Source organism: Lissotriton vulgaris, chromosome 6, assembly GCF_964263255.1.
Source record: "Lissotriton vulgaris chromosome 6, aLisVul1.2, whole genome shotgun sequence".
Taxonomy (NCBI): domain Eukaryota; kingdom Metazoa; phylum Chordata; class Amphibia; order Caudata; family Salamandridae; genus Lissotriton; species Lissotriton vulgaris.
The window spans coordinates 428,063,509-428,088,770 of record NC_141694.1 but is presented as its reverse complement, the minus strand read 5'-3'; the positions used below and the strand labels follow the sequence as shown (position 1 = coordinate 428,088,770).

The 25,262-nt window shown below is 43.5% G+C and overlaps 1 protein-coding gene across 3 annotated transcripts in view; it reads right to left on the bottom strand.

Moving 5' to 3' along the window:
• GFRAL (GDNF family receptor alpha like) overlaps positions 1-25,262 on the bottom strand; it is a 772,441-nt gene that overhangs the window by 449,743 nt on the left and 297,436 nt on the right. For all 3 annotated transcript variants that reach the window (XM_086926442.1, XM_086926445.1, XM_086926444.1), the window contains exon 3: positions 5,458-5,610. In XM_086926442.1, coding sequence (XP_086782568.1) covers positions 5,458-5,610 — 153 coding nt within the window. The remainder of the gene's footprint in view (positions 1-5,457; positions 5,611-25,262) is intronic.

Genomic DNA, 25,262 nt, shown 5'->3' with positions numbered 1-25,262 from the left:
TGATTGGGTGAAGCTACTTGGTAGGATACGGAGATGGCAGCCTTTTTCTTATTGGCTGAGATCTGAGTGGACCAGGGAGAAAATCGCCGACCATTAATAAGGTGCCAAGGGTTTGAACGCCGATTGGGGGATGGGGGTATTTAACCTGAATACGGTAGAGTGAGTGTTACGCAGGGGATTTATCACGGCCCACTGTGTCGCCGGTCCGGGATGGAGGTCTATACACTACGTACTTGATAAGGTGAGAAATGGAGCAATAGAATTTAGGTCATTAGAATCAGATGTTCGTTATAGGAGTTACAAGGGGGTCTTTCTTTATAGTTGTTCAGTTTATACATTGGATATTGAAGAATTGTGTAGCTTTGAATGAATATACACCAATTGGAACAAGATCCTGTTCAATTGGAGAGCATACACCATTCTTATTTGTGGTAATTGCGTTGGTTCAAGTAGTGTGTTGCAATGGAGGGATGACTATTGGACAGTGAGGGACTGATTTACATCAATATACCTCCATTAAGGTTTCAGTACTTGTGGTTCCATGTAACCAGTTAGACCTAGCATGTCTAATTACTGGGGTCTTTATACTTCTCGAACAGCCTACCCCCATTAGGTCTCAGATGATACAATTATGTTGATTATACGTTTTCTTTTCTTTGACCTTTTGCTAACAGGTATTCGAATGCTAAAATCCCGGGAAATGGGGAGTGTGTTGATGATCAAACATCGATTTAACTGTGATAGAATTCAATCAATATCAGATTTGAATTGTATATTTTGTTAAGGTATGCCTGCACATTTATATAACTGACACTAGCTATACATAGGTATTTGAACAGTGGGTTCTGTAGATATTAATGGGTTACTTGGGAGTGGATGGTGGATTCCAATAGAGTTATTATCATTGAAGAGGATGTGTCTCTTTTCAAATGTTCATAGTAGAATGAAATTTAGGCAGGATGATTGGGGATTTTTAAATATTGGTGGGATACTATCTTATGTGTATGGGGAATTGTGCTACAATATAACAGTGAATCCTTTATTTTGCACTATTGTTGATGAGATCATGCTTTATCTAAAATGTATTTTGATTATCTGTTGTTTTATTATTTCTCAGCCCTGATGAAGTCCAAGAAGGACGAAACGCGTAGGCTGTGTTGAGTTGTAGTTTGTTTCATGGACATTGAAACAGTGAATTTGAACTGGATGGAATAATAAAATGTTTTGTTTTTCCGTAATACACATTGAATTGGACATTTCTCTCTGTTTGTTAATCTTGGATTGCGAGAAACATTGGAATAAAACCTTTGAACTACAGTATTGGACTGAAAAATTGTGTTTGAATTTGATGCTCCGTCCATTCATTTTCAAATTTACAATTAGGTCGGTGGGAGGTGCAGGTGCTCGTTGAGCCAAAAATGGAACACTGGATAGAAAATGTCACGATGTGGCTGAGATTTATTGATGAAGCTTTTGTACTGTGGCAGGGTACAGAAACACCAGCGGATCTTTTTTTTCAGAGTTAAACACTAATTATCTTAATTTGAAATTTATGGGTCAGAAAAGTAAGACTTCCATAGAATTTGTAGACTTTAGACTTTGAGTAGGTGTGGAGAAACTAGAAACTATAGTATTTAGAAAATCGACAGCAAGGAATACAATTCTTCACACCAGTAGTTCACATACTAACACACTAATAAAAAGTATACTGTTTGGAGAATTCTATAGAGCAAGAAGAGCATGTAGTACACTGGAGGAATCTGATAACGTAGAACAAGAGGTGAGGGAACATTTCATACAGAGATGATGTTCTCAGTCTATACTAAAAACAGTCTTGAGGAAAGCAAGGGGTTTAACAGGGAGATTGCTCTGTTTAACCCTTCAAAGACAGCAAGAAAAAGGGAACAAGTTAGGAAAGAATATATACAGCGATTCATCACTAGATACAATATAGAGCATACAAAAGTACTACAGATTTTGTGGAAACACTGGCATATATTTAGGGAATATCTGATTATGGCTCAATTAACAAAAAAACAACCACAGATTAACTATAGAAAATCAAACATTTTAAAAGAGTGTCTCGTTAAAATTGAATTTCCAGCAGGAATCACCAACACAACATGGCTTAAGCCAAGAGAATGTTTTAGAATATGTTCAAAATGTAAAGACTGTAGAAATGGAGAGAACATAACTACTCTAACAACAGCTCTTAACAAGACTATCAAAATAAGGCCGGAATGTGACATGTAGATCAAATTTTGTGGTGTATATTTTGAAATGCCCCTGTGAAAAGCTATATGTATGGAGTGTCAAGTTACCTGCACACAAAATTATTTAGCAACATAGAAGAGCGATAGTGAACAATGATCGTAGCTATCCAATAGCCAGACACTTTCAAAACTACCATCAGAATAATCCCACATCATTGAAGTATAACTGCTGAAATACCAAAGAAAAAAGAGGAGGAAATAAAGAAACGAAGCTGAGGAAACATAAAATATTCTTCATCTTGGAATTATATAGTAACTATCCAAATCGTTTTAACATTAATGAGGAATTGTGATTGATTGATTGATGCTTTATTTCGATATGCACATATCATAAAAGCAGTACAAAAGATAAAAACAGCATGTCGAAAAAAGTAAGACTGTACATTTAGTAAAAAGATAAAACACAATAGGTCAGCATAAATTAGATAAAAAGAGAATTAAATTGATATGGACAGTCTTCTAATTCTATTGAAAAAAATGTCCCGTAAACAACTCTCCACAGCAAGGAAAATATTTTATGTTTAAAACCAAATTAGAGGGCAAATAATGTTTGCTAACACAATGGACTTTACAAAAATTGTACTTTAGAAAATTGCACTTTATTTTTGTTGTTGTTGATGCTTTTCGAATTTTAAATCTTATTAATATTATCCATGCACTGTAAGAGACACTGGCCAAAAATTAAGGATATCAAAAAAAACATGTTTTTTCATTAATTTAGAGGGGCTTTAAAAGGGGAACTATCCCATAAGTTAAGTGTTTTTATGTGTAGAGTGTTTGTAAGTACATTTTTATCAAGAAAAACATTCATGAAGTTAGAAGAATGAACTATTCATGCATGATATGTTTATGCATAGATAAAATAATTAAAGAGAAAGCAGGATAGATACCTGAAGAAACAAGCCACATTGCATTGTAAAAAGGAATACACCTGCATGTTACACCATGTTGCTCATTTATTCAGCCACAGAGTATGTTGTTGTTGCATACTTTCCCTTCCTTTGTTTCTATTATGGAGATAGAAACATATGTAATGAATTGTAAAAATGGCACTTGACATCGTGATCAAGGCTGCGCCTGGAAGCCGAAATGCATAGATGATTTCTTCATCTCCACAATAAACTTTTGGTGAAATTCACAGGAGTGCCGTTATGATTCTTCAAAGAGAACATGTTCAGCAAGATATATATATATAACTATATGTCTACATCTATCCATCTATCTATCTATCTATCTATCTATCTATCTATCTATCTATCTATCTATCTATCTATCTATCTATCTATCTATCTATCTATCTATCTATCTATCTATCTATCTATCTATCTCTCTCTCTCTATCTATCTATCTATCTATCTATTTATCTATCTATCTATCTATCTATCTATCTATCTATCTATACACACACACAAACACATATATGTTTGAATAATTTACTGATCGTATTTTCCTAATTCGTTTTTCTCTTGGAATTTTGATATCACTTGTGGACTTGATCAATTACTTCCAGAATCTTCTGTTCTTCCGTGCAAATACATTTCTCCGGTTTCAGGTGTTTTTTGGGCAGCGTTCTAGGATTAGAAAGCTTTAGAAAGTGGCCGTTTTCTTGTCCTAACGATTTTTGCCTACTGCTAGTGGCCTGGTTTTTCATGGCAGTGAATGGTTTGTCTATCCCTTCCAGACAATGACACAAAGTGGAATCAAAGCAACTCTCTGAAGTGCCCAAGTATCCCATTCAACTCAGCTCTGTCTGCCAGGCTATCTGTGGGGTGCGAATCAGTGCTTAGTGTGGACAGGGCACTACCTATTGAAGTGTAAGTTTCATCCCCACCCATTCCTCCCTACCCAGGGAGACTCGTCAGAATGCAGATTAGTGCTCATAATTCAGATGTGCCTCACCTTCATGTGTTTGTGGCTGTCTAGAGGGAATATGCAAAGTGTAGCTGTCACCCAGACCAGACAAGTATTGGAGACAGGCTGCAGGCACACACAGCAAAGTTTAGAACAGAGAAGTGTCCACTTTCTAAAAGTGGCATTTCTAAAATCGTAACGTCAAATCCAACTTTACTAGAAAGTAGGATTTATCATTGCCATTCCAAAGATATGAAACATTATCTAGCTGCTCCTTTCTATTCAGGATGTACAGCTTAAAAGTGATTTAAGGAAATCCCAATGCTGGCCTCTGAGTGAAGTAGGCCTCACAGCAGGAAAAAACAAATGAAGCTGATAGTCACTACCTGGATATGTAAATCTTTAAAGTACACGTTCTACAGAGAACCCTGCCCTTACGGCTACCTAGACCCTACCTTAGTGATCTTATGTTGAATAAAAGGGGAGTTTAAGGCTTGGTAAGTGGTCTTCAATGCCAAGTCGAATTGACAGTAAACTGCACACACAGGTCGTGCAGTGGCATGCCAGAGACAGATTTGAAAGGCTGCTTGTGTGCTTGGCACAACAAGTGCTGCAAACCCATTAGTAGCATTTAGATTACAGGCCCTGGGTATATCCTATAGCAATTTACAAGGGAATTATAAGTAAACTAAATATCTCAATCAGGTATATACCGATGTCTCCATTTTTAGGGGAGAAGCACATGCACTTTAGCACCTGTCTGCAGTGGCTCAGTGCTTAGAGTCGGAAGGTCAACAAAAAATACAGCAAAAGGTAGAGGAGAGCAAGCAACCAGTTTGGGGGAAGACCACTGTCAGGATGACAGGTCTAGCACTTACAATACAGAAACTTTTGACAGAATTAAGGTAGGTCAATCAGAGAGTTACAGGACATAATGAAACATCGGTCAATATATTGCTTACATTAAGGACCACAATTTGGAGTTCAACCAAGCTAAATAATTTCAGAAAAATCTTGATATCTGGCAATTGTAAAAAGTACTTTTGGAATTTGGCTAGCAACAATGTATCCAATCCCCCTTCCTGTAAGGACACAGCCCTAGTTTTCTGGAGTACAGCTTGCCATTAGTTTATAAAGTCGGTGTAAGCTCCTGTGAAGCAAGTGTGGGCACTGTTCAGGTACTGTAATGCAATTTATTAAGCCAACAGGAGCAAGCGGAAAAATGTCTGTTCTTCCAGTTTTCTTTCTGGCTTCTTGTTGCTGCCCTTTTCGGATAAAACTAATAATGTAATTTACTGACAATTATAAATTCTATTGAATACAAAAGGGTTACCTTTTTTACTGTAGCAGGCTTCCACAAGCGAACGTTTGATATTGCAATCAAAAATCTCGATGCAGAAACAATCTTTAAAATTTGGATATCTATCGGCCAAGTATTTGATGGCAACATTGCAGCGTGATGAATCTTTCATTTGACAGGTTTCACCTATATGGTATGACATGGTAAAGAAAGAAATAACAAAGACAAATGCTGAGCTTTTGCATTGTTTGCCAGTTAAGAACTTAAATGATAAACTGCTTAGGATAGTGCACTCATATTTTGTAGTACATTTAGTAATTATTTATTAAAATTATAAACTTGAAATATTTTTATGAACTTATCTTTTGAATTAACTAATGATGTTAAATTACAGACCATTACATTAATTTTAAATAGATCAATGTAGGCTTATCTAGAAGAGGGAACCTGCATTAAAATGTATAATGAATCAATTGTGATATAACCTAATAAACTCTATAAAATCTGTTATCTACTAAACTCTCTGAACTGAGACTCCGCACAGCGGCTACTATAACACATGCACCCAGTTTCCACATGTTTTAATCATTTCTTCTCTAGGCTTATTCTAGACCTTCCAAGAGCGCTGGCAGAGTTTTGCTGTCTTAGCATTAGATGCCACGCCATTGGTTATCTAGCTATCTCTCAAATCTCTTTGTCTCGTGGTGCTACTCACACTCCCTAGACCTAGCAGTAGCTGTGTAATGGATTTGTCCTAGGATCTTTTTTTTCTGGCTCCGTACCCAACCCAGTTTGGTTGCAGTAATTCTTCATTGGTCTTTTCTTCCGTCACCATAGAAATTTTCTCTGAATTTAATAATTCCTGTCTAATATTTAATCTCTGTATGCACAACAGAGAAGTTAGGAAAAGGTTCAATCATCATCTTCTTACGGCAAAGGCAGACATAAGAGACAAACTGCTCATCTTGGACCCGCTCCTGAAAACAAGGTTGTGGGGAAGGTATGCCTGTTTATGCAATATTTGCATCTGCCAGAATCCTACCCTATGTTTGCCACCAGGCAGATAGGTCCCTTTTCCTGTCTTAGGTTGGTAGGATAACCTAAGAAGTGGACAATACATTCTTGGTTCTATGTGCCCCTTAACAAACCTACAGTCACTTAGGGAGGAACACAACTGCCTCCCCTATCAATAGAGGGCTCTCAGGAATACAAGGTGGAAGCCATTACTTGAGTCACATATTCATTTTGGTCAGCTTCATTATTTACACTATAAAAGAGACTCTGAAAGCCAGCTTCTTTTGTGTGTATACCCCTTGACTGCAGTCTTGATTTAATACCCACTAAAAAAAACAGGTCCCAGCAGAGGATCCAGGTAGAGGACTTTGAATGGTGGGAGGCTGAAAGAAATATCAAGAAAGATTGCAAGTACAGAAAAGGTCAAATTTGGTGAGTGTGGAGGATTGGATCATAGAAGCAAGGCTAGTTCACACTTCACTTTTTATGCGCAATGTCCGGGGTCTTATGGGTCAGCTACTACAAATAGCCAGTGCAGGCCCTTATTAGTTGCTAGCAACACCTCCCAGGTGTTTTGGCTTAATTTGCTTCAATCAGTTTGTCACTCATCATTTGCAAGCCCTCAATCTTCGTTATTTTTATGCGTCTCCGTTCCACACCCTTTCTTGCCCTCTAATACACTAGAGGCTGTATTGCAGATTGTGCCCCGGGGGAGCAACGGGCATTTGCGCCTTCTTTGCATGCCCCCGGTGCACTTTCGTATAAGAGAAGGGGATGCAGACAGTTATGCTTCTCCTTCCATAATACTGATAGCACTGGCACACGTAAAGCACCAGCGCTATCAACAGAGGGTGTTCCTTCACTTGCACTGGGGCGAGCCTTATGCAAATGATGGAATTGCTTGGACTCTGCGCCCACGCCATATTATAGACGTGGGTGCAGAGCCAGAGAAGCCCTCAGGAGGCACACTGACAGTGCACCATTAAAAGGTGGCACTCTGTGAGTGCGCCTCCTCACAACAGCCCTCTGCAGGAGTTAAAGGAGGACCATGGACCCCCAGACATCCCCTTGCAGGCGGGTGCAGTCGCTTACTGCACCAGCCTGCTAGGGGATATCTAAACCTCTTTGAAAGTGCAGGCTGCCTACACTGGGAAAACACAGAGTGGCTGCTCTGTGTATTCACATGAATGCTCTGCCCCCAGGGCAGCACTAGTTCTTGGTGCCCTGGGGGCAACGCATACACAATAATGGGGTGCATTAACACTGTTTGCGCCCAGTGCAGCTTTTGAAAGGTGCACTGAGTGCGCACAGTGATAATGTGTAGTAAGGCCCTTGCCCCAGATGCATCAAGCCCAGATTCAGCGAATTCTAAATTGCGAACAATACCGAATCGCAATTTATAATTCGCAGAATGGGATGCATCAAGAAAAGCAAATAAAAAAAGCGAATCGCAGTCAGCCGCAATTGCCAATTGCGATTTTCGGTAAAACGCACAAAAATCACAGAATCGCCCGTTTCCCATGTTGAAATTGCGATCTCGCAATTACCGAAATCGCAAATTGCGATCTCGCTAATTGCAAGATCACAAAAACGGGAAGTCGCATTTCAAGCACAATCATGACATCACAACCAGGAAGTAGGCAGTTCCCTCACTCAGAACACAGAGCCTGAGAGTGGAAGAAGCACAGCCCAGAGCTCCACAAGACACATCCTGCAGCACCACAACAGTACACACACACCAAAACAGAATGTCACAGGAAGCAGCAGGAAGCAGTGCAACTGGCAGAAAACGAAAAATAAAATTTTCTGAACAGGAGTTGGAGTTCTTCATCTAGGGAGTAAGCAGAGACCATGACAGGCTGTTTGGCAAGGAATCCGGGAAGGTGCCTGAAGCCGACAAGAGGCGCATTTGGCTGTGCATCCGGTCCAAGGTGAACTCTGTTGGAGTGACCCAGCGCTCCATTGATGAGCTGAGAAAGAGGTGGTACGACCTCAGAGGTCGTGCCAAAGAACGCATTGCTGGGAAGCTGGGGGAGCAACATACCACCGGAGGAGGAAACCCCACAGTTGCTCCCAACACTCCACTTGAAGACCTGGTGGAGGACACACTCAACCCTGCAGCCTGCGTGGGGGTCACCAGGCTGGACACCTCTCGACTCACCCAACAATCCCAAGGTAAGTGCCATGCAACTGCGACGCCGTCCCCTAACAATGCCCATGCCTCCAGAGCTAGCCATTTGATAACCCCAGTAATGCAGGACATGCACACCTGAAATGCCATATTGCATTGTGGGACCTGTAGTGTGACAATATTTCCCGGATAGTCACACACAGCCAGACCTGTCAAGTGAAACATATCCCTAAAGCCAGTCAGGGAATGCAAGCCTGCATGCATGTTGCAACATCCCTTGTGCAAGATACATATAATTAATCATGCACCCATTTACATCACAGGTGTGTCAGAACAACTTAGCACAGACAGCGAGGCACTCTAGATTGAGGAGAACCCTGAGGACACCGAAAGAGAGGGCCATCCTGCCCCCGACCTTGACCATCACAACCACCAGCACCAGTACCACCACCTCCCCATGTGGACAGGGCCACCCCTGCAGCCACAGGAGGACAGCAACCACCCCATGTGACACCCATGGCAGTGGTACAGGCAACACCACCACCCAGGAGGCAGACACGGCGCACAGCCACTGTGCGTTCGCAGTCCAGCGGACTGATGAGGCAGCAGCGCAATGTCTCAACATGCGCTGGCAGGGGGGAACATATCCGAGATCCTGGGCTGGGCATAGAACGCCAGATGCTTGCTGTCCACCAAAAGCAGGCACGGCACATGGCAGCCATTCAGCTTCAGCCTTATAAGACTGCGCGCAACGTGAGCCAGCTCATGGAAAGCGTGCAAGTGCTGACGGCTGTTGTCAGGTAGAACAGCCAGATCATCGTGTCACAGCACGACATCACCCGCCGCCGCCACCGCCAGCTGCTGACCCGCCTTCAGCATACACCAGAACCAACCATCTGATTGGTAATAGGACCTCTCAACTTTTGCGCCGGTCCCTAACGATGCAAATTCAGATGATTCAATGCTTCCAGGACGTCGCCAGGGCCTCGAAACAGGTCACAACAGCTTCTCCAGAATCAGCAGGCGTGTGGCCATGGCCAAGCAAGGGTGGGGGGGGGGTGATGCCAGTGAGGGCACATCAAGTCTCAGCAGCCTGTCGGTGCCCGTGGTAACCGTATGCCGCCGCAGCACCAGACCCAGTGCAGCATCACGGGCCAATACTGGCGAGGTGGACGTGGAGAGGCGATTGGGTGCATCTGGCCGGAGGCGCCAGTGACTCTACATACTCTAGCAGCAGTGCCATGCTGATAAGACAACCATGCCTGCTTCGCTATCATAGGGCTGTATGAGGGAATACAGTTGTCAGGTATTGTGAAAAAAGAATTTAAAGACATATTATTGTGAAAATAACAATCAGAATTTATTTCAAACCTAAATCCGACTCATGTCATTATTACATTTGGCATGCATGAGTGCAGTGTTGTGTGAGGGGTATGGGTGCACTAGAAATAGTTCATTGTGATTTGGTTGCAGCGCCTGTGTCCTTCTGCAGTATTCTCCCCGCATGCATGACGCACATGTGCAGGTGGGTGGTTGTCTCCCTCCGACTCACCTCCAGAGATCTCCACAGGTATCGACCGCTTGGTAGCAATATTGTGGAGTATGGCACACACGGCCACGATGCAACAGCATACCTCAGGCTGGTATTTGAGGGCCCCACCAGTCTTATGCAGGATGCGGAATCAGCTCCTTAACAGCCCAAATGTCAGTTCAATGCAATTTCTAGTGCGAATGTGTGCAGCATTGTAATGCCGTTCCTGTGGTGTGGCAGGGTTGAGTTATGGGGTGAGGAGGTACTCACGGAGGCCGTAGGCGCTGTCACCTGAATGAAAGGAGCAGAGGGTCAGTGCCTGTTATGCGCAGCTACATGGTCTCGACGTACTGTATGTGGACATGTGTACTTGCCTAGGAGGTGTCCTTGGCCATAGTCACCCCTAGCCAACCAGGTGTGTATGCCACTGTGCCGGAAGATGAAGGAATCATGCGTGCTCCCCGGGTATTGGGCCACTATGTCAGTGATGATTGTCTTTGCATTGCAGACCATCTGGATGTTCAGTGAGTGGTAGGACTTGCGGTTCCGGTATATGTACTCTGTCTCAGCGGGTGGGCAAATGTGGATGTGGGTACAGTCAATGCCTCCAGTTACATGGGGAAATTGCGCGATGTTATAGAAGGCAAGCTTTGTTTGTTTTAAGTCCTGTTGGGTGGTTGGGAAGGTTATGTATTGGTGTATCCGGGTCTGCATGGCGTCCAGGAAATACCGTAGGCAGCGTGACACTGGGCTCTGGGAGATTCCCCCTGCATATGCAGCTATCCCCTGGAAGCTTCCAGAGGCCAGGAGGTGCATGCAGCACAGGACCTAGACATGGGTGGGCACAGCATTGCTCCTCCGTGTTGGGTGCTGCATCAGGGAGTCAAGATCATCAATGAGCTTCTTAATCATTGCCCCATTCAGCCTGTATTTGGAGTAGATCTTCTCATCAGTCTGGCCCAGGAGTGTTATCTGCAGCCGGAAGATGCGCTCCTGAATCCTGCGTTGGTTCCGGGCTGCACGCTGGAGCCTCAGCCGCCTTGCCACGATGTATAGACCTGGCATTGTGAATGTCCTCATGCTCCTACTGTGTCTCCTTAAGTGTGTTTGTTTTGCCCCGCCCAGTTTTACATTTTGAATTTATTTTTGTTTTTTTCCAATTGAACTTTATAGTTACCACCTGGTTTTACTTCTCTTTAAATAGCGCCTCGCTAATGGCGATTTTGTTTTTTTTTGCTAATTGCGATTTTTGATGAATTGGATTTGCGAATATTTAGCGAGTTCGCTAATTATTTCTCAGAATTAGTGGAACATCGCTATTACAGAATCGCAAAGGGGGTTCCACGTTGATTCTGTAAATTTAATTGCGATCTCGCAAAACATTTTTTGCGAATTCGCAATTCGGTTGGTTTTTCAATCATGAATTGCGGGACCAAAAATTGTGATTGCAATAGCTGTTTCGCAACTATTGCAATCGCAATTTTGGTTCATGAATCTATGCCTTGGTTTTTATCCTCTGTTCGCTGTTTGCACTTTCAGGCCTACTAAGGTTTTTCTCTCCATTACCTCTGTTTGCTATGTATCCAGAAGCATGCTACTGCACTCCATCCATGGACATTCCCCTGTGCCATGTGTTTTAGCTTCTACTGTAACTTCTGCAACCATCCTGCTAAACCAGTGAACTACCGTGTTCCATTCTGGCCATCCTGTATTCTCTCCCCATTTGATTCCTTATGTGACTGAGATTAGTCACAGTATGTCCTTGCAGAGCGAGAGATAACTAATCTAACCATTGTTGTGATACATTCTATGCTTGTAAATTTGCAAAGTTTGGTGCTGTTTCCTTTTATTTCTGTCTCTTGGAGACAGCAGAGCAGTGGTTCTGAGACAATACTAGGCAGCTGTTGATGCCACTCTGAAAGAGGCTCTCTGGTTTATTTTCCTTATCCCCAGGTTATTATTCAGTACCTTGGTAGGAAGAGGTAAATGATTGGGCTTGTGTACTATATTCCTTTTGGGAAAAGACACAATTATCCTAAAATCCTGATGATTAGCCTCCTCCAGATGTGTTGACGGTGCAAGAGAAAGAGATGTCACTCTTCTTATTCTTCATCTCATTTGGAAAGGATTGCCCATCACTGTAGCAGAGACTCCAGTTTCCACAATAAATGGAAGTAAACTATGGGATGACAGAAAACTAGGGCTGAAATAATAGCCTTATTTTTAACATATTGTATGCTTAATGAAAGAGAACCCCTTTCAGGTGCAATGATTGTGGAAACATATTGTATAAAGTGATAGTAGAGATACGTGAAGCCTAGAAGACATTGGGGCATATTACCAAGCAATAGCGATAATTATCGCTATTGCGTGGTTAGAGATAAAAAATTATCGCTGAGCTGCGGCGATTTTGATCGCAGATAAACCTTGGTATTACCAAGGTTTATCGCAAATGCGATAAAAATCGGCAATAATGCATGAATATCGCTGAAAAGTCAGCGATATTCATGCATTACCGAGCTAATGTTCTTAGCCATGTTATCCACCTCCCATTGGATAACATGGCTAAGAACTGCTCAGGGGCAGGTGTTAGCTTTTGGAGATATTCGCGCTTAGCGCGAATATCTCCAAAAGTTGGTAATAGGAGATAGCGATGTTAGCAACTGTTTCCAGTCGCTAACATCTTGGCACGCCCACTTTGCATGTCATTAGTGATAAATATCACTGACATGCAAAGCAGGGCCCAAGATGGTCGCTGTCTCCTACTAGCTGTCGCTAACTGGTGTTAGCGACAGCTAGGTAATAGGGAGATAATTTTATCTCCACTTTCTTGGCTTTTAAAGCCAAAAAAGCGGAGATAAACCCCCTTGATAATATGCCCCATTAATCTTTATCAGAATAGTTGGTGTAGTTCCCTGCAGCCCTGCTTCCATCATACATAGATCCATCCTTATGTCAATTTCCCAAAATCATATAAACCAAGATGCTGACAGATATGGTTTCAAACATTCATTTGTGCATCTTGGCATGCATGCAATAGTAACTTAATCAAATGAAGACCACTGAGCCCTGTAGACGATGGTGGTGTGGCAAAGAAATTTAACCAAGTCTGTTCTGAATTCCCAATCAGAACTAATACATAAAAGTGTATCATATTGTAATTTTCTCAAAATATCATTCACAAAGCATTGATAGGTTATATGGGCATTGCAAATGCCAAAAGACATGACCAGATATTCATAGTACCCATGTTTACTGCTAAATGCTATTTTCCACTCATCACATTCGCAAATTCATAACAGGAGGTAGACCATCTTGCTGTTCATAAATGGCCAAGCAGGACATTTATGAGGGCAAGACGATATCTGTTTTAAATGGCTACAACATTTAGCTCTCTACATTAAAAAAATTGGTGTAGTTCACCATTGGATATGGGCACATACATGATGAGAGTTCCAGACAGGCGATGAAGAGATGAGGACGAAACTTTCAAATACTTTTTTTCAATTTATTTTTTAAGTTCTTTCTCTTCCTTTTGTGTAAGAACATAACTTTAGCCAGGTTGAATTTTAGTGTTTTGGACCAAGGTAACAGTACAATTGAAGGATACACCAACGTGTGAACGCTAATTAAACATGGTAGTCAACAGTGCTTTCAAATGTTGGCACCTGATTAAACCAAAACGTGCACCTACGTTAACCATGAAAATAAACAAAATACTACAATCTCACATGCACCCTTTTAGACTGCATGTACATTTTCTTTTCTGCTTAATTGACATACATATGGTTGATGATTATCATCACTCTATCCATTGAATGAAAAGAGGTGGATTAGCTGAGTTTCATATTGAGTAATTTTACTGCATACCATAGTATCAAGAAGAGGTCATGAGTTCAAATTTCTTTGATTATTTGTCTTCTTCTGTTTAACACGGTTTGCCAGTTTCTTTTCTGCTTAATAAACATACATTTGTTTGATGATTATTATCATTTTATCTATTGAATGCAGAGTGGTGAATGTTAAACTACAGTAGCAGAGTATCAAGTAATTATACTGCATATGTTCATGTGCTGGATATTGGTAGTTTATATTTTAAATATGATTTGTTTTTTCGAAGTTACCTCTGACGAAGGTCAGTCTGTTACCTGAAATGTACTGGGTCATATTAATCATGTTGCGCTATGAGGCATGGTTAATCCCCATATGTTTGAGAAAAAAGCCTGGATAGGCAAATGTTGAACTTGTTGTTGGAATACTCAACGGAATACTCATGGACAATAATTGACTGGATTACATTGGAATCTGAATAAACATGAATTATAAAATGGATGAAGTTTACTAAATCGATTAGTTGGTGAATTTTCATTTTTCTTTGCATCCTGGGTCCAGAGACCTGACAAGGCTCCAACCTCTATTCATATATTTTTAGACACACCTTCCCCCCAGGGTGAAGAAGCCACTAGACACCTGGGAATGTTTGTGTGTGAAATTCATTTTGGATTATTGTCTACGTGTTCTGGTGTTGGGCTGCCTGTGTGTGGCTGGCATTTAGATGTTGATGGGTAGACTTTATAGTGTGTCATAATGTTAACTGTTTTATTTCTCATCATCATTTGCATTTGTGGTTGTAATGTTTTATTTCTCCTTTCTATTCTAGTGGACACCTTTTGTTTACAAGTGTCTCCTGCCTGCGGTTTCATCACTGTTTGATCTGCAGTTTGTGTAGTTGCATCTGTTTAGTAAGAACATAGTTTTTTCTACAGTTTACTCCAAATGAGTATTTTTGCCCTGCATGAGTGCATTTTTTGTAAATGCTATAATAACAGCAGATTTAGCTTCTGTTTTATTGTGTGAGAAATTCTTGTTGCATTTGTGCACAATATGTATTGTGTCTTGTATGTACTTATTTTTTGTTTTTCCTTCCTAGTGTGTTATCGTTGGTGCTTGCTGTGTCTTGCAGAGTAGGTGTTGGTGAGTCTAGCTGTCTCTGGCAAGTGAGTGAGTTTTTTTTTTAAATATAGGTCTTTGTGCAGTTTGTATTGGTTGACTTTTCCTTTCAGCCTACCAGTAGTTTTACTTTCCTCTTGATAAAGCCACACAATATTGTTTTTTTATTTTACACAGTGTTGAGTATTGTTGGCTTATTTGTCAAGTTACTTTTCTTAGTAAGGACTATGGATAGCTGCAAGTTTACTGCTCGGCAGGTTGTTGATATGCTTTTCGAATCTTCCTATGACAGTAATTATGAAATTGATTCTATATCTGCTGCACAGCAGGAAGTTCAATATTGAGGCAGTGAGTTTTCTGTCCGAGAGGAATCATCTGATGACTAAGCCATTCTCACTGCGGATGAAGTTCCGCTTTTAAAGGAGGACACTGATGTGCCAATAGTGCAGCAAGAGACATCTGGATTACAGTCTACAGTTCAAAGGCTTCCCATAGGAAGTAGTGGAATCTGGTGCAGCCAGTGGTGCCTGCCTTTAGGGGTGTTGCAGGGTATAGAGTTAATACTGAAAGCTTTTTGCCTATAATTTTTTTTAAGTTGCTTATGGTTAATTTATTTTTGGATAAGATTGTTGAGCAGACTAATTTGTATGCGGAACACTATTTGTGAGACAACAGTGCCAGAGTTAAACCCGCCTCTAGAGTCATCCGGTGGACTCCCACAAATCTTGATGAGTTGAAGAATTTCTAGAGTTTAACCTTTTTGATAGGCTTGATAAGGAAGCTGTGCCCCATTACTCTAGTAGCCCATTGATGGCAACAGCTATATTTCCTGCAACCATGAGATGTGATCGGTAGTTGCTTCTTCTTCGGATACTGCATTTTATGATAATGCTTCAGCATTGCCTCGAGATCACCCTGATTGTGACCGTCTTTTTAGGATTCCACCAGTCTTTGATCATTTAGTAGATCTATTTCAGAGACTTATGGTCCAGGGAGAGAAATAGCTGCAGATGAGTCTTTGGTTCTTTTCAAGAACCATTTTGTTTTTAGGGGTACATTCCTAGCAGGTGGACACATTGTGGAATTAAGATTTATATGGAGTCTGAGAGTAGGACTGGCTATGTCCATGATTTCAGGGTGCACACTGGTAGGTATTCCAACATTGCACCCACTGGTTGTCCGTCAACTTTCAGAGTTAGTGAGAGAATTCTGTGGGTACTTAGTAGAGGGCTTTGTAAGAAAGGTCACCATTTATACATAGAAAGGTATTATACTGGTGTGCAATTGTTCTGGGAATTGTTCAAATTGGACACTGTTGCTTGTGGCACAATCTGCTCTAACTATAAAGGTTACCCAAATAAGCTTGTTAGCAAAGAGGGGCAGTGCAGTGCCTTGCATAACGATGAACTTCTGGCTGTGGCAATATTTTTACAGGAGAGATGTCTACATTCTGACTATCATCCCTGATGACAGTACTTCACCTGTGACTGTTTGGTGTCAGGCTGCTGAAGTGCACAAACCTGTGCACATTTTAGACTACAATGAGCACATGCGAGGTGTTGATAGAGTAGGTCAGAGGTCGGAACATTACACTGCTGTTAGTAAGGCTTACATGTGTTATAAAAAGTTGGCAATTCATGTATTCCATTTAGCAACATTCAATGCATTTGTTGTATTCCAGATTTGCTTTCCAGAGTCATGGATGACAATTATTCAGTTTGATCAGCCTGTAATAGGCAGCCTTGTTGGCAATAGTTCCTAGAGATGCAACAGTGGAGGAAGTGGCTGGATTAAAGGATCACCACTTTCCTGATCACATGGCCATAAAGACTTTCCGGTTAAGCAATGTAGAGTCTGTGCCCAAAGAGATATGCAGAAGGAGAGTTGTATGTACTACCCCAATTGTCCTTCTAATCCTGTCAAAAACACAGAGAAGGAAGGGTCGAAGGGATATTTAAAGACCTGCCCAGGATACCATCCCCTCACGAACTAATATTAATAACAAGAAAACCTGGGGGTCTAAGTAGGAGCTCATGAAAACAAAACAAAGGAAGACTAAGAACTCCTTGTGAAGTGAGTCAGGACACATAATCCTATTTAGTCTCTATAAACAAGGAAACAACAGAAAACCAAGGAAACAGAAACTCAAGTGATTGTTGGTGAGACTCATAGACAAACATTAGATTCCCATCAAAGTCTTGTCATGATCAATGTTCTCACCCGGTCATCCAGAGTGGGATGGTATGTCTCTTGATCATTGAGACTTTTTCCATTGCCCACACGAAGGCATATTTTGGTTGTACCTCCTACCTCAATGATCAAAAGAGAGGAGTATTGTGCAAAAAGTTTTTGCCGGGCATATTTTGGTTGTTCCTCCTACCTCAATAATCCAAAGAGAGGAGTATTTTGCAAAAAGTTTTTGCTGTTGATGGTAAACCATTAATATATTGAAATCCCTATGCCTTTTTGATCTAGGTCTTGTTTTGTATTCATATAACTGAGTGGAGGGTGACCTATGATCAATTCTTTTTCCCTCTAAGCTCCTCTTTGTTTACTGCATTTGCAGGGAAGGGGGGAACTTGTGGTTTTCGTCCTGGGCTCAGGGACCATCTAGGGAAACCTTCAAACCCAGACATTTCTGAAAACTAGACATCTGAGGGAGTCAAGGGATGAGTGACTTGTGTGGATCCTCATACGTTTTCCTACTCAGAAACCCCTGCAAAACTCAAATTTGGAAATCAAATTTCCCTCACAATTCTGCATGGGATTACCACGCCAGATTGTACAAAGGGAAGAAAGGGGGAAACGTGAAACTCATATGGGCATGGGATTTCAATACCCATCTATGTAAACTTACTGGGACTAGAGTCTGTGGTGTAGAAGCCACCTTTGATAATCCCCTCCTGCTTTTCTCACACAATGGGTATGGAGAGGCCTTAAACAACTTGTTATCCCAGTGGAACCTGTTTATATTCAGATAGTCTAATGAAAAAGGGCAAGGGTCAACCTTTAGAAGAGGCACTCAGGCAACCACCATCGAATTTGTTTTAGTGTTGGGACATCTACTACAGAAGGTAGACCTTAAGAGCATCATGTGTTCACCCAATAGCGACCATGCCATCCTATTGACTCAGCTAAATATCCTTCCTACACCCAAAGACCATAATCTGGTTCTTGCGGATGTGAACCTGTCCAGAAAAAATGGTTACCAACAGAAATGGACAGTGGTAATAAAATCAAAGTTGGTCCCCGAAATTCTGGCACACATAAAGAAAGATATCATAGAATGCCTAGGAGAAGACCTAACCCCCGCAGACATGGTCACCAATTTCACTGCCCTTCTGGCAAAAATAAAAATAGCAAGTACGCAGGCAAAGTCATTAAATTCAGTAGCAAAAATGAGGTGGTTCTACTCAGCCTGCACTAAAGCCAAATCAGATCTTGTAAACGCTTTAAATAATCTCCCCCCGGTCTATCCCGAGATCCGCTCACTACTCTTAGAATGTAAAATAGCCAGGAGGGGGAGAGAGAATGACTTAAAAACACAGACGTGGGATGATCTTGAATAAGCAGCCAGCAGGGGCAGTGGCAAAGCTTTCTGGGAAGTTGTAAACACTCCTTATTTTAAAGATATTAATGACCCTGTACTAGATGTTCCCGTAGACAAAGAGTCTTGGGTGAGACATTTCGAAGAGATCTGTAGGTTATCCCCTCTTCCATTCATACAAACACCCTCCCCACCTAACAATCCTCAGGAAGGACTAGTCTTCACTACACCGAGGTCAGAAGGGCACTAAAATCTTGTATCTCCGGTAAGGCACCAGGGCCGGATGGTGTTCCGATTGACCTCTTCCAAATTGATTGCAATATGTAGGTCCCCTTACGTACAAACACATTTAACAGCATTGTGTTAACAGGCCCACCGCCTTTGTGGAACCATAGTATAATAATCCTGATTTATAAAAAAGGGGATAGGGCCTCACCAAAGCATTACCACCCTATATACAACCACCAAATTAATGGGGAAGGTCCTATTGGCCAGACTGGAGGAGTGGGCAGAAATACATAACATAATCATGAAGGCACATTAGGGGTTCGGGAGAGGTATGGGGACAGTCGACCAGTGCTTAAACCTTTCCCAAACTATAGAGAAGTACTCAAAAGCTAGAATTGGGAAACTATACATGGCCTTCAAGGAGGACCTAACATCAGCATTTGACTGTGTGTCACATTCTAGGCTATGGTCTATGATGGAGGACATTGGTATAGACCCACCAATTATTGGGTTCGTCCACTAGCTGAATGCAAATGCCACTGCCTGTGTAAGGTATGGTAGAAAGGGGGTAGTGCACACATCATTTAAAAATTGAAAAGATAGTTAGACACAGGTGTGTGCTTGGCCCGTTCTTTTTTTCAATCTATACGAACGGAGTTGAGTCCTCCCTGTCTGCTTTCTCTTTGAACGTGCTCAAATTGGATCAAACACCCCTCCTGATTTTGGCATACGCCGATGATGCAGTGCTGATGGTAAGAAGGGCCTGGCCCTAAAAAAACTAATTAAAGCTTAAGCCATCTGTATGGCTTCCCTTTACCTAAAAGTAAAGTAAACAAAATATTTCATAATTGTGGCCGGAGTGACAAGAGGAGAGATGGCCAGCAATGAAATTAAGGTGGTGGACTCCTTTTCATACCTAGGAGTGCTCTTTGATAAGGATCATTCTTGGTCCAAACTAGTAAAATCAAGAGCCCACGTTATGCAAAGGAGCCTAAACGCATTTCAAAAATTTGCAAACAAATTCAAATCAGCTACAACATATGGAGCAGGCCTGTGGGGGATAGCCAGTACTGGCCTGTTACAGCAAATGGAAGACTCTTTTTTAAAAAAAAAAACGTGTGTCCTTACCCCAATCAGCTTCAAATTATATTCTACATCTCAAATTAGGGCGCCCCTTTCTGAGCGACACTATAAGAATGGCCCGGTCATCTTGTGGCTATCCATTTGGCAAAGAACTATGGTAGACTTGACACAAACCATTATAAGAGAATGCTGCAACCTAGATTACAAAATAATTGGGTGGCTAAATCATGTAAAAACTGTATTGAATGCTATCGGGATGGAAAATCTCTTTCAGGGCCCTAACTCCTGTAAGGGGGTCATGATGAAACGGTTAAAAGATCTATATTCCCAAATAGTAGAATACCCCGCATGGGGAAAAAAACAGACCCATCACTCTACTTTTGCGTATGACTTGGTCCCATTAATACCAGGAGATGGTTTCCATTACGTAGCACGGATAAACAATGCCCAGCACCGACTTATTCTATGGCGCTTCAGATTAAACATGATCCAGTTACTCCTGGGATATCCACAAAAGAAGTATGGGGTAGCAGATCTCGATCGCTGCCCCTGTAACAAGCTTGCGGCGCTGACAGATCTGCATATCCTAATATTTTGTCAAAAATATTCTGTGGCAAGGAAATTGTTTATATTGCCATCATAATTTTAGGCAATGTCGGGTTGCAATGTATTTTTTTAAAAGCACTACATGACCCATTCGTCTGTTTCTGTGTTGCCTCATGTTGGACTTGGCCCTTAAGGCAGGTTCACCCCTAATCTTTTTGCTTGAGATCTGTGATCCGTGTGGATGATTTTCTGGTCTGTGCGCACTTTTTCTCTGTGTCCCAGAGTAAAGTGCGTGCATGTAGTTAGGCTGGCCTGCTCTCCCATAGGGATGCATGGGGAATGTGTGTGACCCTAGTAATTCCCGATGTTTGGGGAGTGCATGCTCGAATTTGGTATGTGCGTGTTCGTGGGAATGAATGCTTTGCAATGGTGTATGTGGCATGTGTGTGTCATGAGTAGAAATGCCATTTCTAGGACTTGGCATATTACTGTAAAATATGTCTGCAGTGTGATTGGCTGGAGCTGGCTGGTGAGCCTGGCTCCAGGAAGGCTGGATGGGTCTGCCCGGTGGTGAGTGCGAGATTAGCATGCTTGATGGCTTGGGAGGAGTGCACCTGGTCCCTGATGGGCCTGGACTTTCCCCAGACAATGCTGGCTCCACCCCCTGTAGTGCGACTGATGGCCCTAGCCCTGCCAGTGAATAGAGAGGGTGGTTGAGGTAAACAGAGTACTTCAAAACCAGCTGCGACTGGTTTCCCCCCACCCTGCACCCTGAGACAAAGGGGTTTTTCTGTATAAGAAGGGGCTGTGTCCCCATACAATTTGTCCTGTCTTTGGTTTTCTTCCAGGATCTTGCCAGAGGGGGCTGCTGCTGCTGCAGGGGCCAAGAGGACCGCCACTTGGCTGTCTCCCTGCCTGGAGACGCAGTGTGCTGGCTCTGGCCCTGCCTTGCCCCTCTGCCTGCCTCCAGACCCTGCTGGAGCTTCTGCTGTGCCTGGAAGCACTTTTAATTGAGTTGTAGCGCTAGGAGTGCTTTCTTGGTGCCCCAGCGCTCCATAGCGCTTTGCTTATCTTTTTAGCGCTGAGCGCGCGTCTTCTTGAGCCCCTGAGCGCTTGGGAGCGCTTGATCGACATTGCCGGTGCCCACCCGGCATTTGAGCCGAATTGCCGATTTTTGTGCATAGCGAGTGCCTACCTCGCTTTATATTTAATTTAAGGCCGGTGCCTACTAGGCATTGCCCCGTGGTGTTTATTTTATTTAGAGCCGGTGCCCACCCGGCATTGCCCAGGAAATCACCGCCGCAGCCCGGGAACACCGAAAGCCTTTGCCGGGCCGCTGCCTTCCACGACCCGGAAGTCCCGCCTCCAGACCCCCAGGGCCGCGTTGCCATTGGCGACCCCAGCGGAAGTCAGGCGGCGTGCAGGAGAGACAGGCCATGCGGGAGGCGAGAGGAGAAGCCGGCTTCGTCCTCGAGGCTCCCCGAGTGGAGGGGAGCCCGCCCGCGGTCCCAGCCGAGCCGCCGAGGAGCCGTCCTGCCACCCAGAGACCCGGTGAGTGCCTGCAAGGGTAGAGGGGCGTCGGGACACATTGTCGGTGTCCGCCCCTCCCCCGTAGCGCAATCTTGCGCGCACTACTGTGCGAAGCCCGAGGGCTTCAGGGGGCATTTTTCCTGAGTACAGAGTCCCCCGTGAGGGACTCCAACGCCCCCATTTGCGCTGTGAGAGCCACGAGGCTCTGAGGGGCCATTCTATTCTTCGAGCCTGGTGAGGCTCATTGGCCCCAGTTAATCCACGAGCCCAGCGAGGCTCCCGCCCCCATTGATTGAGAGCCCTGAGAGAGGCTCTGGGGCATTGTCATTATTTTGAGAGCACTGAAGCTCTATTTGCACATTTGCTTTGCGAGCCCTGAGAGGCTCTAGGGGGACACAGGCAGCAAGTTGGTTGTAGCCCCGAGGCTCCCACACTGTGTCTCCCCACCTTGTTCTTGAGCCCTCCTGGCTCCAACGTTTGCCCAGTTCATATTTACAACTGTCCAGCACTTAGTGGACAGTTGCCACATTTAGGCTTTGTGTTCTGTGCTGCCTGCGCAGACCTCCCTGACACTGAGACTCAGGGCATTCCTCCCCTTTCGAGGCCAGTTGGCCTGAGGGACCTTGTGAGTGTTGTGCTGTGTGCACCCCGCGCATTGTAATTTCTTGCCATGTGATTCTTGCGCAAAATGTTCTAACCTGCACCTCTGTGTTTAATGCCTCATGTGCAATTGTTTATGTCCGCTTACCTTTTCTAAAAGTGACCTGATTAGGTATTTCATGTTTATCCACTTTGCTAAGAGTAACCTGCATAGAGGATTGTTGATGTCCCATTTTATGTTATCCACTTTGCTAAATGTGACCTGCATAGAGGATTGTTGATGTCCCATTTTATGTTATCCACTTTGCTAAGAGTGACCTGCATAGAGGATTGTTGATGTCCCATTTTATGTTATCCACTTTGCTAAATGTGACCTGCCTAGTGGATTGTTGACATCCCATTTTATGTTTAGGTTTCCTTCCCTTTGCTAAGAGTAAATTGCTTAGGTGTTGGTATTCCTTCCTTAGGTCCTGATGAGAAGGTCCTAGTTACCTGCGTGATTTCCTACAGTGTTTTAGGGTTGCGTAGGAGGTCTTGACTCTGTTCCAGTGATTACTGGATGTGTGTTGCATTTATAATTTTGGTGCTACTCATTCTATGTTTACGACATAAGTGTATACCTACCAGTATTATTTTCTAAACAAGTGCCTACCCCTGACAGCGGTCCATGTGGCCCTGTCCTGTACATAATTCCCCTTGTAAATCTTGCCCGTGCCCCTGGCACCTTGTACAGTTTGCGTGTGTTATCTAATGTGTTTTGTTTATTATAATACAAAGGCTATTTTTTATATATCCTTGTGTGGAGGCTTTCTTTGTGGTGGGCCTTGGGTGTTGTTGCTGGGGTGCGTGCGCAAATACTTAACTCATACCGCCTCCAAGTTTAGCCTAGACTGCTCGCGCCACGTTACCTAGAGGGCGAGTGGGGGTTGCCTTGGTGTGTGACTCCCTTGCCCTGACCTTAGAGATGGTGATCCCTGACTGACCTCGACGCGAGTCTTGGCCAGCCAGGGTCCCGTTTCTTACATTGGCAGCAGCGAGAGGATAAGGATTTGTGTTTGCGCTGTACCACAGTGGCGACAGGCCACACTTCAAAGCTCTGCATTTTTTAGATAACCACATTTTGGGGATTATTGTTTTTTAGGGAAGTTCAGTATTGCTTCTCCTGAAAGGTGTCATTTGTATTTTGTCCAGTACCTTGTTCCCCGCCCTGCTCCCAGAGTTTGGTACCTGTGTCGCTAGTGGTCTGGTTGAGAGAATCAGGGGTGGTAGAAACTGCCTTACCAGTCTGAGGGGAGGGTTGTGTGTGAATGAGTGTGTGTTACGCTGGACAGTGGAGTGCAAGTTCTCTGATAGGAATCTTGATGAATTTTGTTGACTGTAATCTCCTGTTTAGCTCAGACCCCCAGGTTCCCTGTGTCAAACTTTTCCTGAGCACGTCTGCCAAAATGGAGCCAGTTTTTGATCTCTGTAGTCTGTATAGGTACAGTAGATTAGAGCTGGTCAGATTCTGCGAAAAGGGAGGCATAGAGGTGAGTGAGTTGGTTACTCTGTGGCAAAAGGGTCAGTGGGATCTTGAGCACAGAGAGAGAGATAGGGCCCGGGCCGCACGCCATGAGGGTGGTGAGTCTATAGGGAGCCCTGAAGATTCTGTTGATGAATGTGAGTTGGATGGTGATGACAGTGGATGGATGTCAGCAGAGAGTGAGGACCCCATAGATAGGGAGTCCCTTGCTGGGTCCAGTGTCAGTACCAGCGCCCCATCCCTTGCCCTGTCCCAGGAGGAGTGGTTGGATAGGAAGGAAGAGAGGGAGTATCAGCTAGCGTTGGAACAGCTCAGGTTGGAGCATGCCAAGCTAGAGGCTGAGAGGGCCTTGTTCAGGGAGAAGGTAGCCCAAGAGAGTAGGTTACCCCCTGAGTGCATGTGTAATTGTCTGGATTCCCCAGGGAGGGTGGAGTCCAGTGGTGGCAGCTTTTTAAGTGTTAGTGTAGACAGTCCCACTCCCAGTTCCCCGAGTATGGTTCCTGTTTCTCCAGAGGAGGAGAATAGGTTGAGGTTTAGGAACCTTAGGAGACTGCCTCACCAGGATTGGGAGGAGTATTCTGATGAGTGTGAGGATGCACTGATTGATTGGTTAAGGGTTCACGGGGAACCTGAGTATTATAGGCTGTTTAACCTAGTTGTCAGAGAGCAGTTGCTCAGTGTTGTTTGTCCAGAGTTGCGCCAACACCTGTTAGGGTGTGGATTGATTAGGCCTTGTGAGCTTGCAAGAGAAGCAGAGCGCTGGGAGAGTGCAAGAGGTTCCTTAGCGCCGCTAGCGAGTGATTCCAATAATAGTGGGTCAGGTTTTCTCCAACCCAGCGTGGTGGAGGAGGGTGAGAGTAGCCCAGCTAGGTCTCAGTATAGTGAGGAGGGTGTAGGGGCTTGCTGTCTGTCTCAGTGGAGCGGAAGTAAGTGTGAGACCGAGAGTCCCCAGATGCCCGAAGCCCTGCCTCAGAGCCTGGATGGTTTCTTTAGGGAACACCAGGGTGGGGACCTATGCTTTCCTGTTAGTCCACTTGAGGGAGATCTCCTAGTGTGTGGAGGACCTGGAGAATCTGTGAGCGTAGCTTCTGTAGTTGTGGAGTCTGACAGTACTGCTCCAGGAGGGAGAGTACAGAAGTCCAGTGAAAAGAGTGAT